Source organism: Drosophila nasuta, chromosome 2R (genome assembly GCF_023558535.2).
Source record: "Drosophila nasuta strain 15112-1781.00 chromosome 2R, ASM2355853v1, whole genome shotgun sequence".
Taxonomy (NCBI): domain Eukaryota; kingdom Metazoa; phylum Arthropoda; class Insecta; order Diptera; family Drosophilidae; genus Drosophila; species Drosophila nasuta.
In genome coordinates, this window is record NC_083456.1 from 4,109,218 (window position 1) to 4,126,566 (window position 17,349).

The 17,349-nt window shown below is 38.9% G+C and overlaps 1 protein-coding gene across 2 annotated transcripts; it reads right to left on the reverse strand.

Moving 5' to 3' along the window:
- Window positions 1–9,319: 9,319 nt before the first annotated feature.
- On the reverse strand, window positions 9,320–16,861 carry LOC132785699 (uncharacterized). 2 transcript variants are annotated; one of them, XM_060791911.1, is made up of 6 exons: window positions 16,709–16,861; window positions 10,942–11,360; window positions 10,798–10,883; window positions 10,488–10,571; window positions 9,699–9,949; window positions 9,320–9,637 (listed from the first exon to the last, which is right to left on the reverse strand). In XM_060791911.1, exons 2-6 carry the CDS (start codon window positions 11,348–11,350, stop codon window positions 9,511–9,513), a joined length of 957 nt encoding a protein of 318 aa, XP_060647894.1. In that variant the 5' UTR covers window positions 11,351–11,360; window positions 16,709–16,861; the 3' UTR covers window positions 9,320–9,510. The 2 variants fall into 2 exon arrangements, with proteins under 2 accessions (XP_060647894.1, XP_060647896.1); XM_060791913.1 differs by lacking the exon at window positions 10,488–10,571.
- Between the last annotated feature and the right edge of the window lie 488 nt (window positions 16,862–17,349).

Consider the following 17,349-nt stretch of genomic DNA (forward strand, 5'->3'; position numbering starts at 1 on the left):
AAAACTAAGTATAGCTCAGCAAAGAACCCATTAAGACAGGCCAAGAGACAGTTGAAAGCTTTCCACTTCTGTAAATATAATGTTTAGAGTAAATGCTGTCTGAGGCAAATGAAGGCATCTTCATTTGGTCAATAAGAATATTGGACCTCCAAATCAGCTTTAATTTTAGTGTTCATCGATTTATTATCTTAAAAAACGTATTTCTAATTTCTTTGATCTTATTTCTCTTAAATTTCTATCTATTTTTCTTACTTTCAGTTAACAGAAAATGAAACCCTGAATGAATGAAAACAAATGCTTTATTAAAAAAAGCCTCATTCCATGTGATGTCGTCATTTGAGTGGGTTGTCAGTTTGAAATTAAAGACTTCCTTAAATTGATAACCTTCAGCATTTCTTTTCTCGAAGAATTGATATTGATAGCTATTTTTATAACAATTTTCCCAGCTTGCTATGAAAAAATCTTAGACGTTCATAACAGGATATAAAATGTTCCCTTTGAGTCGAAATCAAATTACATTTAAAGAAAATTTGTACAGAGGACATCAGATACTTTGCAAGGACAATCTAAGTGACAGCTACAAAAAAAAATCTCATAAAAAATGATACACTCTCTTTTTTTATCTGCTACACTTTTAGAATTTTTTTTATTTTGTTCGCCCATCTAAAGAAACAATTTTTTAATATTTGGTTAAGAAATGCTCGGAACTTGCCCCCGAATGATAAGCCATTTGTTGCAAGAGAACAATAGCAACAATAACAAGAATGGGGAAAAAAACAAAGCAAGTCAAGAGAAGAAAAATAATGACTGAAAAATACATAGGAAGCAGAGGCAAGTGCACAAAATGACATCCTGCACTGACTTGTCGGTCATCGTGCAACATTTTGCGTTTCGCCTCGCTGCCGCATGTCCCCTGCCCCACACCGAACCGCGCCCACTTAATTGTGTTAAGATCGAGGCTAGCTCTCGGCTGTCCACTTCTTCGAGTGTTCCTCTGTGTGTGTGTATGTGTGTGCTGGGTGTTTTAGGTGTGGATGTGTGTGTGGTTGCTTGCTTGTGTGTTTTATGCTTTTGATGTCTACTGTTTGAGGGGACAACAGAACATCAGGCCACTTGGCTAGCTGGGGAATCACTTCAGCTTTTTGCTCTGCTCGGTCGCCTTTTTACATATTTTGTGTTTCCGAGTTTGCCCTTTCACTGCTTTACGCCTTCCACTTTCCACCTTCCGCCTCCTCCTTGCGTCTGCCAGTTAACATTTTGCTTCTTGGTCTTGCTGCTGCTCTTGGATTTTGCCTTTGCTACTGCTTTCAGTCTTGGTCTTGGAGCAGTTTTCTGAAAGGCATTTAAGTTGGGTAAAGTATTTTTGGTTTAACTTTTCCGCATGCAGGCGATTCATGCCGGCCTGGCCATCACTTGCGTTTTGTGACCATTTTCCTGGCTGAATGTTTCGCATGCCTTGTGGGGTTAAGGGCAGAAGAGGCTTGTCGCTGTTGCCTATGCTGTGGCAGTGGTTGGGGTAGCTGTGTTTGCGGTTTCGCATTTCAGCAAACAGTAAATAAGCGAGTACAATCCAACGGTCTTAAATGTCCAAAGTAAATAAATAAGCGTGGTTTCAGCTCTTGTCCAAAATTTGTTGAATGTTTGCTGTTGCCGTTCCCGTAGCCTAAAATGCCGCAAAAAAACAAAAACTTTATGTAATTGAATAACAAAAACAAAACAAATAACTTTCAATCAGTGCAAATAAATGCCGAAAGTAAATAAATTAACGTTTTCTCGGGATCTTCTCAACGTAAGTAAACTAATTTTTGTTTTGTTTGCTCTATTCTAACATATTTTACTTATTTCGTCAAGCGCAATGGATGATTGCCAAAGTGTTAGTTACAATCTCGTTTATCTGGTATATTTTCAAAGTAATATTATACCGATATACCAAACATAGACCTCGGTATATTTTAGTGTTTTTTTATTTTAAAAAGAATACTGCACTGTTTTGCTTTTATTGAATGGGTAGCACACTCGACTGTAGCTATCTTACTTCTTTAATCAACTTTTTGTTTAATCTAACTACAAAAGTTGCTTCAATTTAACAATACTGCAAAAAACCAAAACCTAAAATAATCACTATCTAAAAATAGGCAATGGAAATGAATAAATTTAGCTTGACAGAGCTTTTTTTATACGTAGCCCAAGGAGACAATTTGAATTACAAATTGTTACGCACTGTGACGTGAACATTTGTTGTGCAATTTGTGCTGCTAGGCGGGATGATAAACTGTGAAATCCGAATATGATCCTTTATCGCAATACATTGAAAATGCTGAAAGTTGAAGAAGACAAATGACTTTTGGCGGCTGCCAAAGAATCCAATTCGTTTGGCATTAGCATCATCATCGCAAAACAACATTAAAATGCGATATCCAGCGATGCCAAGGTGGGCTTAAACAATCTGCCAATTCCGCTCTAGCTAAATACCAGGCACCAGTATCTGTGGCCTTTGCAAATAGTGTGTTCATTGTGCTGGGCTCTTCGCGTAAATGCAAATCATTACCAGGAGCATTTGCATTGCGAATGCGATGCGATGCGATGCTTTGAGAAGTGATGGGTGGGCGTAGGGTAGGGGGGGTAGGCAGATGGCGCAGGGGACCGCAAGCGGCGCGTCGGTACGTGGCATTTGCAGTTGCCACAGAGCATGAGGCAGCCCAAATGGCCTATTGGGGTTATCTGCGGTGCTTTTATGGATTACATGGGAGTCCGGTGGGTCGTCATTGCGTTGATAGTGGCCATTTGGACAGAAGTGAGCATTGGACACGGTAAAGCATTGTTCTCCGGTCAACTATTAGCGCTGATGAATTCACATCCTAGTTATAAATACATATTTGGGAATTTGCATTTAACTGCGTATGCGAACGCAAACGCGAATGCGAGCGAGAATGCGCAGCCGGAAATCCAATTTGTGGCTACGTCTGCCATGCAAACAAGCGAAATGAGTGCGATGCCACTTTCAATGAATAACTAACTCATTCCGTGAACAAACCCATTTAATATAATGTCGCACGTGGCGTATACTCAATATTTACTCACCACTGTTGTATAAGCTAACGGAAAACGAGTCAAAAAATAAGAAACAACTCGACACTCAACTTGCCAACAACGACAACGGCGACAACAAAAACAACAACAACAACAAGAATGTTGACTACAACATCACACTCGAAAAGTACGAGGGAACGAGAGAAGCACAAACACTTGACTTCATGGCAGAAGTTAGGCTCGTCGGCCCACGCAAACTATGAGCAAATGTTGAAGTGTACATTATTCTTAACTTTTTGGCGTTCGATAAGACCAAACAAAATTATGAAGATGATGATGACGATGACGTTGGCTACCAGATAACAACTTTTCTAGACAAAGAAATAAATTCTGGAAGAAGCCAGAGATTGGATTTCTCCTCCTCGCTTTTCTCCTTTCTCCCTATTGTTTTATTTTTATTTTCTTGCTATTTTTATTGTACTCTTTCCCGTCTTAATATTCCACGGCAAGGACTTAAATGCTTAATTTAAAATAAAATGGATTTTAAGACCCGGTACTTAGCTAGTTCAAGTTCAGTTTAGAATAATTTATGTTGTCTGTCTCAATGAAATTAAGCCAAAACCCTTGTTCCATCCCGTCTCTGCGTTGTTTTTATTTGGCCGTAAACTCCACGGGACTTTGCAGCTCTAATTAAACCAATTGGCGGACAAATTTTAATTAGCAACTTTCGACAACAAAACAATAATAAAAGTCTGCAACATTTGCGGCATCGTGTTTATTCCCAAATTTGTATTTATTGACAGCCAACCGACAATTGTTTTAATTTCGCGTTGTCGAGCAGCCAGAAGAGTGTTTGGGGGTTAGGGGTGGCTAGCATTTAAAGGCTAATAAAAAAAACATTTGCCAAGTACAATTAAAAAGTCAATAAGGTGAGCGCCTTAACGAACTTGAACTTGGCAAACTTTTTTATAGCCAGGCCATATTTATGTCTAAGCATAAACCGTCAATTTCTGGGCCAATCCGAAGTGTCAGCCTGTAGCAAGACAGCTGCCTGAAATACCCAGTAAGAGGCATTTAACAAATGGATCATATAAGCTAGAAAGTTAAATATGTAGTAGAAAAAAGTCATGAATTATTTTAAATTCATTCTATGTTATATTTAATCTTGCACATTACTTAAAACTTTTTAGAACCCCTCTTTTATGTCGTTAATTTTTAAATACCTTGTTACTTTATATATAAATACTTATATTAATAATATTTTATAATAATCATTTTAATCTTAATACTTATTTATCTGAAAATATATTGTATTATATTCCTTGCATTGTTTTTTATTTTTTAATTTCATTAATATTTCAGAAGTTGAATTATTCATTACTCTAATTGTGCGAAATGAATTCCAGTGCTTTGGGGGTTTTGTAAATATAATATAAATATTTATATTTATTTTGCTTCTGTATTCTTACACCTTTTTGATACTGACTCATGTCATATTGTATAATATCTCGTAGTCGAGTCAAAATATTTCGAAATATTCCCTGTTATTATTGAGCTCATTCCACCAATTTTATGAGATTCTTAAACAAATCTTCGAGTAGAGTTTACGATCATGGCCGACCTGCACTTTGTAGCAACTGCTGATGCAAGACAAAAAATTTATATCACATAAAACATTGACGGGTTTATACACTCTTTATCGATGGGATAAAAGAAATTGAAAGGGTTTTCGATTTGAGCTAGCTTTATGGTTCCAAGTCGAAAGGGCGTATTTACTAGATTGTCGCCAAGAGAAGTGAAATACGTATTGAATTTCGATTTGTTGGGCTCTTTGGAGTGAAAATCTATTAGTAGGCATGCCATCGATGAGTGGACAAGGTCTGTGGACCCAATCAGATCAAGTCAATTAATCAATTCGGTTTGCTAATTTGGTCAGACAATTGAGTTTGCTCTCTCTTTTTCTGTATCTCTGTGTATTTTTTTGCCTTTGAGTTGGAGCAACCAACTTAAAGACACAGTGGGAGTGCACTGAGTGGCAAACTGAAGTGTTCTTCTCCAACTGCGTGTTCTGACAAATAAATGACCATAATAAAATGATAATAGTATTGGCATCAATCGAATATTGATTTGATGGCAACAACTAAAGGAGGAAGGCAACAGCAACAGCGAGAGCAAAAGCAACAGCAACAGCAACAGAAATAAAGCGAACACAGAACACAGAGACCAATAAAAGATAAATGCAATATATTCTTTTTTCGCTTTTTTTTCGTTAGGCAAAACCAAGTTGAGTCGTGAGCAAAGTTGGCAGTTGATTTCGGTGCGGAAGGGAACCACACAAACGCAGAGCCAGCAATTTTCCAATTTAAGCAATTTGTGCCGGGAACAAGGCACAACCAGAAAACAGAAAACAGACCAACAACAAAAAAAAAATGCCACTACATCCCGGGGACTGTCGGACTACTATCACGGCCAGTTGGCAGTTGGAGATGGCGTCGATAAGTTCGACATGAAACTGACTCAAACAGGCGCTATAAATACATCCCGTGCGGGGCGGTTAAAATTCAGCACCGAGTCCATCCAAAATATCGCAGACTTGGCTCTTACAGCGGGTCATCAAATTCAAATTCAGGTCAGTGACATATCTAAATTGACAGACATTAACGAGGCGCAGCGATACGTCAATTATGGTCATGATATATCCAGGCATTCAAAATGTTATGAAACAATTTGTGCAATACACTAAAATAGTTAGAGTAATAGTTTTTTTTCATTTTTCTCATTAGCTAGATAAATGAAAAACATTTTAGATTAGTTTCTCAGCTAATTATATGTTCATGTAAGCTTACTTTGCTTGTTAACGCAGTTACCCAAAGGGCAATAGAGTAGATCAATCGTCCTTAGCAAATCAAATGGATGTTAGTCGCTCTGACAGCTTGTTTACATCAACATCGCCGGCAGATGGCAATGAAGACGGGAAAACGTGCGGCAATGCTACAGTTTAGGGATAGCGATAGGACAGCAAACGAAGCAAAACGAGCCTATGCGAACTGATGAATCCTCTTTCCCCTCACTCTCTGCTCTCTCACTGCTTAAAACGCCCCCAATCGAATCTCCCTTCTGAGGGGCTTAAAACGGAAAGTAGTTAGTAGCCAAATGGCTTTTTGCCATGTTTGTTGGGGCTACACATAAAGTAGGCACTGTGCGTCTTTCCAAATTTCTCCTCCTCCCACTTCCTCCCACACCATGAAATCCTTATGTCAAATGCAAAATGGTACCTCAGATTAACCTATGGAAAAAGCCGATGTGAATGCTGGACACGTGTGGAGAGCTGCATGACCCGTTTCATTTATACATTTCAATTAAATATGCAAGGGTCTAAAACCGATTTTATTAATTCAATACAGAAATCCGCACATTTCATGCAACAAAGAATTCTCAATAATTTACTTTACGTGATCAAAACATATTGCTAAGCGCCGTTCAACACACAACGATTTGGAGCAACACTCAGCAAAGGCAAACGTGGCGATTTTTCCAGTTGAAAATTCAAAATTGTGCAACTTTCAACAACTGAAGAGTGTGTGAAATAGAAATGAAAAAATCAAGTTACGCCAGGGCAAGCAATACGATTTACAGTGGGCTCGGATATTGCGGTCTACCAAATATTTGTTAAAAAATGAAGCAGACTTTTTAGCGCAGAATTATTTCAATTTTAGATGCGGACTAAAAGTATGCTACAGTCTAAATACTTGAATCTTCTATTTTACTTTTTTCGCCGAAATGCAAATCACAACCTTATCAAATTTGCGTTGTACCTTTTGCTGGGGGACGTACAAGATAATCTGCAATAATGTTGAAAACAATATAATAAGCAGACGAAGGGTCTTTGAGGATGGTTGTAGATGTGGATGTCGATGTGGGGCTTTTTCGATTTCTCCATTGCGACACCGAAAAGCCAATAACGTCGCGTTTTCGTTGTTGATGCTGATGCTGACGCTGACGCTGATGGTGACAACCACTGACATGCTCCTCGAACGTACACACACACACACACAGAAACACACACACATGGATACATACACGTGCAAATGTACATGATGCTTGGGGGGCATCTCACAAAATGGGTTTGTAGCACAGAGAAGCGTACAGTCCGGTTCGGTTCGGTTCGGTTGGGTTCGCTCTGGTCCCTGTGCCCTCTCTTCTGTAATAGGGGCCTCGAAAAAATCCAAAAGCAAATTTGGCACAGTGTCACACGTTATTGGTTTTGTGTCGTTTATAGTGTATCGATTTAACTGCCTTGCACGGCGACCCGCAGAGCGGCCTACGGCGTTTCGTTGTGGCTTGTTTGGTTCAGCTTTCTGTACTTTTTTTTTTCTGTTTTTGTTTTTGTTTCGTGTGCTTTTTGGTTTTTGTTACTTCGTTTGTTGTTGTTGGTGTTGTTGTTGTTGTGTTGAGCCTGCAACTCTCGTTGTAGTTGTCATCGGCAGCATTCGGCGGCGCGTGTTCCTTGTTGTTGCTTGTGGCAGGAAATTGTTGTATGCAAACATTAAATTTTTAATAGGACTTTATATATTTTTCCCTCTTTTTGTTTTTATTTATGTTTTGTTTTGCCAGCTTGTTTTATTTTTAATTTTTTTTTCGGTTGTTTTTTTATCGCAGCGACCACTTTTCAGAGCTTTGCAAAATGCCAGAAAACAATGCTGAAAAGCCGTCTGGGTTTAAGGAACATTTCAGATTTTGTTTGCTTTGCGATTGTCGCTCACTTTGCTTTTCTGTCAGGCAATTAAATGATCATCGAACACTTGAAACAGATTTGTGCCCATAAAATAAATAATATTGATTTTATTAAACAGTTTCTTTATAGAAGGGTTAAATTTCATAAGCCTAATTCTACAATTTATAATTAAATTTTAATCCAAATATCTATTATTTATACTATTTCCAGTCGGATTCAATATTTGGACTCAATTAAGTCATTTATGTGAAACTGCAATTTAAGGAGACGAAAACAAATAAGATCGTTGTTTAAACTCGATTGCTTTTTTCTGGGTGAAAGAATAAAAGATATGACTGCTGTGATGTCTGCAGTTGCTGTCCAAAAACTTTGCCCCACTTGCAGTTCTAATTAGCGTTCTCCAAGATATTCAACACTCGACGTAATTAAATGGAATTTTAAGCGATGCAGCAGCCAGTAGCTTCTTTAATTACTGGCGAGCTGCAACTGCTGCTTTGGCTGCTGCTGGTCTTAGACAGATAGTGGAAAATATGCAGTTGTTGGTAACTTCATTGCGACAACTGAACAACACGAACAACAACACAAATGACGGCCAACTTTTTGGTAAACGGCAAAACTTGGGGCACAAATTAATCATAACTTTGGATGCGGCTGTTGCATTCAGCTTTCAGCTTTCAGCTGCTGGCGAATTGGAAATGCAATACAAGTGGTACTTAGTATACTATATACAAACACCCTTGCTCTGCCTGCATATTGCGCGGCCTCTCTTTTAAAAGCCATTTCTTCACCTTCTCGAGTTTCACATTTTGCCGCACATGGCCATTAAAAGTGTATTAGAATTTGTGCATGCCTCAGAGAGCAGAGACTCATGTAACGTGTCTCAGTTTGCTCTTAGCCCAGTCATTTGCATGGCTAATAAATTTCAGCCAGTTATTCACAATTAATCAAAATGCCACAAACTTTCTAGCAGTTGCAGCTGCGCATTGACATTTACACGATTCACATGCATCTTTATTATTGTTCTTCTCTTTATTGTAAACGAATGGTAAATAATCACTAAAATGTTCATTGATTTCGTCCTCAGAATAATCTCATTGATTTGCAGCCAATTTTAGACAAACTACCGAACAGTAATCAAAAATACAACATAATTCTGTGAAATATGGGAAGTGTGAACAATTCGTGTTTCTAAGTTCCTAAACTTTAATATTTATTTACAACAAAATCATATATCAAAATGAATTCAAATTGTACGGATGAACTGCTTAAATTAGGACTGCTTGAATACTGCTTGTTGGCGGACGACAAATGAACTGCTTGAAATATTGCTTTCAGCTCGCAAGCAGAAGCTGCATAATATAGAACACATAGCAGCCAGCTCGAAGCTAAGTACGACAAGCAGTTTTGCAAGCAGTGCAGTCAGTTATCTTCAAGTTTGCGTAAAGTGCGTTGAACCAAACTATTAATTAGATAACTGAATAAAAAACAATGGATTTTTTCTGACATAAAAAATGTATATTTTCATCGTACTCATTGCAGATAAGGCGAAAGGCGAGTTTTGAGCAACGCATATTCCGCAACATTGTTGTAAATAAATACAAGATTTCAATAAATAATATAAATATCTAAAAACTAGTTTCACGTAAGCACGTACATAAATTAATTTAATTTACTTTAAGGAGTCCAGTCATAAGCACTGAAGAAGAGGAAGTCACTGGCGCTAAACACACACTTTGGACCTAGACCTAGACCTCATTGCACTCCAGGTACAGCTGGCGACAATCGAAGCCGGAACGCCCCCGACGGCCAGCATCATACAGATGCTCGAAGCTGGTGTTGCTGCTGCGACCCAGCGCATAGCTGGTAGCATAACTGTAAAGAGAGAGGGAACGGAATTAGGAGCAAGTTGATCCAAATCGATTGTCAAACTTACGATCCCAGTTGGCAGAAGATGCTGCTGCCTCCGATTTCGCGCACACAATCGGTGTTCGCATCACACATGTAGCGCTGCATGCACTTGTCCTCCGAGTTGCGGTAGGTGCGCACATAACCCTTGAGCAGCGCAATGCCAGCGACGGCAGCATCGCTGACCGAGTCACGTTTGCCCATGGAGCGGGCTGTGAGGGAGCGGTGTGAGAAGGAGGTCTTCAGGGCGTCGAGCAGATTCATCACGATCTGAATGAACTGTGAATGGGATAGCGTCGAATAGTTGTTGGTAGAGTGATGGGCGTGGCATGGGCATGGGAAGCATTAGTCAATTAGTTTTGCAATGTTTGTGCCAATACTAAAGCTATCAATTGAATTTCTTATATATAAAGAGTGTTCTATGTTGGTGTGTATGTATGTGTTGTGTCTGTGTCTGTGTATGTGTGATGCGTGTGATTGCTAATTTACATTGCTTACACTATGCAACAAAGACTGGGCAGCTGACCCGAATTGCTCTTATTTACTTTGATCATTCATATTTAGCTTAAAATTGCTATTTCAGTTTTGATTGTTAGTTTTCAATTTAATTCTAAATCCGTTGCTGTTCAAGTAACACCTCAATAATTATCATTTAAAAGCATTTCTTTAGAGCAACGTTTATGACTAAAGTCAACTACCGTGATTAGTCAAAGTTTTGGGACATTAGTCAAACCGAACAACAAGCATTTCGAGAAGCAGCTCAACTTTGTTGCACAGTGGATGATGATCTGATCTGAGTGATCAATTATGTTTTTACCTCGCCAGCTTGCTTGGCCATCGAGTTGACTTGGTCTGGATCTCTGGTGCCCAACACGGACGACAACACGGCCGCCAAGATGCCCTGTGCGAATCGGTTTTAAGAGGTAGAGGAATAGCAGGAAATTAAAACAAACAAAAAACAACAACACAGATAGAAACAAAATGTAGATAGAGAAATAGTCCATACACCTTATGTATAAGTATATGCGAGGGTTAACTGAAATTTACTGAAAGCGGCCATAACACAAATCAAACAAATGGCACAAAAGCGAGTAGTTCTATACAAGAATACGATCAGGCCAAATTACCTGCATGGGAGAGCCACCATTGTCGACCTTGTCGATGCCATCGCTGGGTGCTCCGCCGCCCAGAAGTGTGTTAATGATGCGAAGACCTGCGGAAGGCATTTGCACTTAGTCAAGCACTTGAGATAGTCTATGCAGTTCACTTACCCATCGAGATCACATTGGCCCAGGGGCTGCCTCCGAGTCCGATTGAGCTGTCGACATCGTCGGACTTGGTTGGTGCGTTGGCTGCATTGTTGAAGAACATCGTCATCACAGTGGACAGCATGTTGGACCATGTGAAGCCACCAGGACCGCCGATGCTCTCCTGTATCTGGTTGCCATCGATGTCCTCCTCGATGTCATCCAATGCCACCTTCTTGGAGGCATTCGGTTTCACAGCGAACTTGCGAGCGCTGCTCTCGGGGCGATAAACTGGCGACTGCGACTGTGACTGGGACAACTGTTGTTGACGCTGATAGACCTCTTGCTGGGGGTAGGCATAGGTCAGCAGCAGGCAGTTGCTGGCCACAATGGAGAGCAGCAGGTAGGCGTTGAGCTTGCGTTGGTCCAACATGGCGAACAGTCTGTAACGAACAGAGAAGCGACAAGATTGTGTCTTTAGTCTTTCGTTTCTTCGATACCCGCTGTTAAGCGCTCCCCTCTCGCACTTTCACATTGCCAACTCGTGTTGGACTACGCATCGGAAATTTAAATGAGTCAACTAATTTATTTCCTCGTGCAGCGTTACATGATGTGCATTGACCCAATTGTCATCGGTGTTTTTAATTAAATTGTTATATTATTATATTGACCGTAAATGTAGTTTTAATCATCAGAACTCGCTGCGAAGTGCAGCAATAAAAATCACAAAAATTCACACGCCGCATGTAGAGTTACAAACAAAAAGAAATGTATTTTTCAATGGAAGAAAATATGAAAGTTGTTGGTGGGGTTAATTAAGAAATGCAAACCACTTCCGAAACGCTTTGCTTTACCTGGGCACAGAAACTAGTCTAACTGCTCGCAATTAAAGTGTCGGTCAAACTGAACCTGTTCCCCGGTCCCATATTAGACGGTAGTCATGAAAGCGGCTAAAACAACGAAATTGGTCAAGACTGGGAGAGTAACAAGGGTAACAACGAGAAGTAACGAAGACACCTAAGAAATGCAATTGCTCGACTCAAAAGAAATCCAAATGCGAATAGAGTAAGAGCACTCGACAATCTCATAACATGGCTACTTAGAAAGCCGCTGTGAATTGTACGAAGTGCAGAGAAGTAGCTGGAGAAGCGACAAGTGCAATTATAGTAAATTACTTCCTGACTTCTTTTGCTTATCATCATCACATATGTGTGTCGATATTCAAATGGGAATTAGCAAAGCGATCGCTGATCACCGAGTGAGAGAATTGTTCCTCAAGCTGCTTGTGGCAGAAAGAAACCAGTTCAGTCTGTTGCTTGCCTCGTCTAGCGGTTCTTCATCAGATGTCATGCAACGTGTTACCGTTAAAATTATAATGAAAAAAGCCAGCGGCTTCAGCAGCTGGTGGCAAAAACGAAGACAAAAACCAAAACCAAAGCAACTTAAGAATGCGATTGCATTGATATTCCATTTAATTGTCCAGCATGTTTAAGTTTGCTGGATAGCGGAACGAAAGGAGGCCAACAGAATGGGTCAACACCGAATGGGTATCGAGTATCAAGTTTTATCATATGAATGTAAATTATTTTGCACACACTCAGCTCAGCTCAGCTCATCATTAATCATTGGCTATTGCGACACAGTTCGGACTGAACTGTGGAACGTTTGGATGGAATTATTGCATCTATGTAAATTTAGAAAGCTGTTAGGAACGTGCAACATCACTTTAAGTTATGCACAACATTCCGTGGGAACAACTAATTCGTCGTATGTCTCGTTTTCTCGCTATCTCTCTTTTCTTTTAAATCATGATCCAAATGGCTGTGATTCAAGTGGATTATATAAAATATAACATTGAATGGTTCATTCTCTAAGCAAAGAATAATCTAATTCACAGAAAGACAGAAGCAAAAGTTCTTAAAATAGTTACAAATTAGATTATGAAGATAACATATAATTATCATATAATTTTGGCCACACTTTTCAGCTTAAGTTTTAGATATTGTTAGAAATTCTTTATATCTATATAATTTTCAAATAAGTTACATGTTACGTAACTAGCTTTGTAATATTTTAAATGAGTTGACATTCTTCTACCTATATTAATTTCAAATAATGTATGATCTGAAATATATTACAAATTAAAGATAAACTTGAAAAGATCTTGACATATTGTTATGTACTCATTGATATATTTGCAATATGGAAATTAAAGTCAGCTGAATAATTGCGGATAGCATAAAATGATCATATGATATGATATGATGAAACTTTGTAAGGTGAGCTGAATATTCATGTTGCAGTTCTGTTGCACATAGTATGTTGATTAACATAAAATAAATGATATAACATTGGTACAACATCTAGTAATGGAATTTTCTTAAACGGTTGAACACTTTTTGCACGATATGTGAAACTAATTGAAATAGATTTCGGAATGGGAGGCAACTAAATAGATGGATAGAGAGTTAAGTGTTATTATTTTTGTGGCATGAAGCACGCAACTTTTACTTTCACGAACATTTGCGAAATGGAATGAAAAGAGCCAGCAATTAAACAATCAACGTTAAATGGAATTGATTTAATAAAGAAACAACAACAGAGTGTCCTATAATAAATGAAATGATATGATGCGACGACTAACCGCAATTGCACTTACAAATACAAATACAAAGTCAGATTGTTGGTCAGAAATTAGAAAGTGTAGAAGAAGAAAGAAAGAGAAAAAACCGCACAAAACGAAAGCACAGCGATGAGTGAGGGAGTGACTGTCTTGTTGTCTTGTTAGTGCGCAGTTCTCTGGCAAAATAAATATCACCACAATTTATTAAATTGTGCTCATTATATTATGTTTTCTGTTTCTGTTGTAGGTGCATTAAAACGTTCGTTTTCAATGCCGCGCCCCACTGAGTCTGAGTCTGAATCTGAATCTGGTCAAAGTCAACGATGGGAAAGCGACTTTCGGCTTTGGGCTTCAGGTTGAGCTTGAGCTCGAGTACCTTTCCGCTTCATACGATCGGCGGAAGAGTGGTATTGTGAATCATTCTCTCGGTCAGATTATTTAGCCATTTGCTTTCGTTGTTATTCGTTTTCGGTTAACAGCAGCAACCAAAACAACTGCGACCACGACTGGTTTGGCACGAGAGAAACTCACGGCTCGCGTGTCTCGAAGCGTTTCACTTTCTTTTTGCCAAGAATTCGAGTACCTTTGAGGTTTATTGACCACTCCGAATGTGCATGGTTAAGCCTAAGAAGTAAGCCAGGTTAAGTGTTAACCCTTGGCCGATGCATTGATTTCGCATTGTGATCTGATTTGGGTTGTTCACCTGGTCGCTGAACTTTCCAGCATGTTCGTGTCTTAAGTTTTTCGTTTCGTTTCACTCTACTCCGACTATGATACGCCGCCTAACGGTACACTGTGCTGCATTTCAATGCGTCTGGGGTTGGGGTTGGGGGAAATGCGGCACATTTACCAAAACTATTTGGTAACAAGTGCCAACGTGTTTCAGCTCATCACACAACAAATTACACACGCATCGCATCGACAAATGACGCAATGATGGTTTAAGCATAATCAAGCAGCAAATATCATTCGATTTGCATACGCCGTGTCTGTGTATTCGCGGTAATCATATTCATTCATTCATTCACTGATTGCAGATCAAAGGAAAGTTGCTGCATGTGTCATGCAGCTGTTGCAAGATATCGCACCAGTTGCCACAACCACAACGACAGCCACAGATTTAGTTTTACTTTTACCCGACCTCAATGCGCAATGCATTTATAACCTTCACGAAAGCAGAACCAATTGCAATTGCATCTTATTATTATTATTATTATACAGAGTAAATATCATCCAACTGATGCACAAATTGCAGTTGCTCCAATTCGAGTGTCACTTGAGAGTTGCTCAGCTGAAATTCACAATTGTATTCTATGTTCAAATAAAAGTTTAAATAAATATTGTAAATATAAAAGATATTTTGTTCACCTATTCGACTCCGAAAGCACTGCTAGAAAAGACTGACGAACAATTTAGCGCTAACGAAATTTATCGAACACGCTTTAAAGTTTGAAGTGAAACTTTCACCCCGACCACAGCTGGCAATAACAATAACACAGACAAGTTGACAACGTAGAAGCCGCAACAACCAAAAAAGCGACAACAAATGTCAGATGAATGAAAGTTACAAAAAAAGACATGCTTTAAGGCAAACGAGGAAGGGCCACACAATTCAAGGCAAAGCCAAATGGAGCTTCAAAATGGGTTAACAAACATCAGCTATATGCACCACAATTCACAGTTCAGAGATATTCAATCGTTGCCTTTTTTGTGGCCAATTAATAATAAATAAACTAAACATTGAATACAGCCAAAGCGAGGACAAGCGAGTCCCAAGCTTTAATTGGCATTCAGCAACATCTAAGAGAATCTTTCGCTCTTTTCGCACTCAATATGTGTGTGTTTGTTTGCTTATTCGCTTGGCCCGAATCAAGGCCACAGACTCAGACGCAGCAAGAACCGCAAAAGGTGTGAAGGGGGAATGACGAAAATGAAATTCTCTTGGCAACGCAATTGACACTCCAACCAACTGGGTCAATGGGTGGGGCCCAAAGTCGCGTACAAGTTGCCATGCAACCATTCGAAGCCTGAGGCATGGTTCAATGCACAATATACAGCAGGCGCTGCAAGACACACACACACACACTCACACACATGAAAACCCAAGCCAAGTGGCTGCTCTTTTAGCCGCCTCTATTGACGTCTTTTGTCCGTCCATTAATCGTTACACGCGTGAGTGTATGTGTGAGTGTATGTGTATGTGTATGTACGTGCGTGGTTTTGTTTGCTTTGCTATTCACATGCTAAGTTGTTAACTCGTTTAACTGAAATTCTTTGTTGGCCTACAAGTTCTGTTATGTCTTGGCTTGACCTAAATTGTTGTTGTTCCTGTTGTTGTTGTTGCTGTTGTTGCTGTATGTAAGCTATCTCCCCAAAAAGTTGAGTAAATAACTTTCTACGCTTGATTATTAGCGTATGCTATTTTAAATCCATTATTGCATTTATCCAATCATCCTTATTCTTGTCTCTATTGAAAATCAATTACCATACTTTTATTATTAACAGTTAGTCTAAGCAAACAACGGAAATCTTTAACTGATTTATTAGCAACAATGCATTTAAATTGATAGTTTGTTTGCTTTCATTTCATGCAAAGACTTTAAGTTGTGTGATTAATTGAATTTAATTAAGATGCCTTTTATAAGTTGCAAGTTTCAAAATGTATTTTTAATACACATATGTTTTGTCGCAGAAATGTATTATTGATTTAATATAAAATATATTAAAAGAAAACTAATAATGACTGGCAAAAATAAAATAAAATATAATGAAAAAGACTCTTTTTATAATTTAACAAAATCTGCTCAGATATTGTTAAATTTTAAATCAAAATACTACATCTATTTTTCTCTATATTTCTGTCTATATTAAAAGATTCTTCACAAATGGACATATTCTGCAAGTTGCATGAAGTCAGTTTTAGTTTTATTCAATATAGTAGCCAATAAAAATCAAAGATTTAAAATCTTTAGTTGATCAAAAACACTTTGTATGCAGTTTGTTATTTGGCTGAGACGAATTTTCAACTGCCATAAATTATAATAATTATATGTGTAATTACAGTTTTGTAGCGATGCACAGAGAAATGCACAAAAGTCACGCAGCTATCGTGTCTCGCTCACTTGCACAAAATTTGAATGCTGCACGCGATTGTCAAACACTATTCACCTGTTACACTGCAATTGAATGAATGAACCACAATAGATGCTCGATGTATCCAAGAGTTGAATCTTTCGTTTTAATTGCTCTGTCAACAAAACTTTCGTTCAATTCGAGACTCGACGGAATTTCACTTCGCGTATTTTCGGTTGCCGCTGCTGGTTGCTGGTTGCTGTTGGTGTTGCTGTTGATGTTGCTTTTGCTACTGTTGCTGTCGACGTATGAAGCGGCGATCGCCTTGAACTTGTCTTTTTATAGCCTGACCCATTTTTCGCAACGAAGAAATGCAGCGAACCAGTTGCGACGGCGCAAACGACGCTTCGTCTGTGGTTAGACATGCAACATGTTCGAAGCAGTCTCGAACCATCAAGATGTTGCGTATGCGTAGTTTAGGCGTCGCGACGAGTGAGGAGTGTTTCCCATGAACAAATCACCTTTTCGCTTATGATTCTATCTTTCGTTTCTGCTCAGGTGTCGTTGTTGCTATTTTCTTTATTGCCCATTGTTTTTGTGATGGTGGGTTTTATGCGTGATCTACCGTTAACTACCTGTTGATCTTTTGTTACTGTTTCGCCAAGGTCTCGTTTTCATTTGCATGTCTTACGGCGAATTGATCATTTACCTTTCAGTATCATCTGATGCGCTTTGTT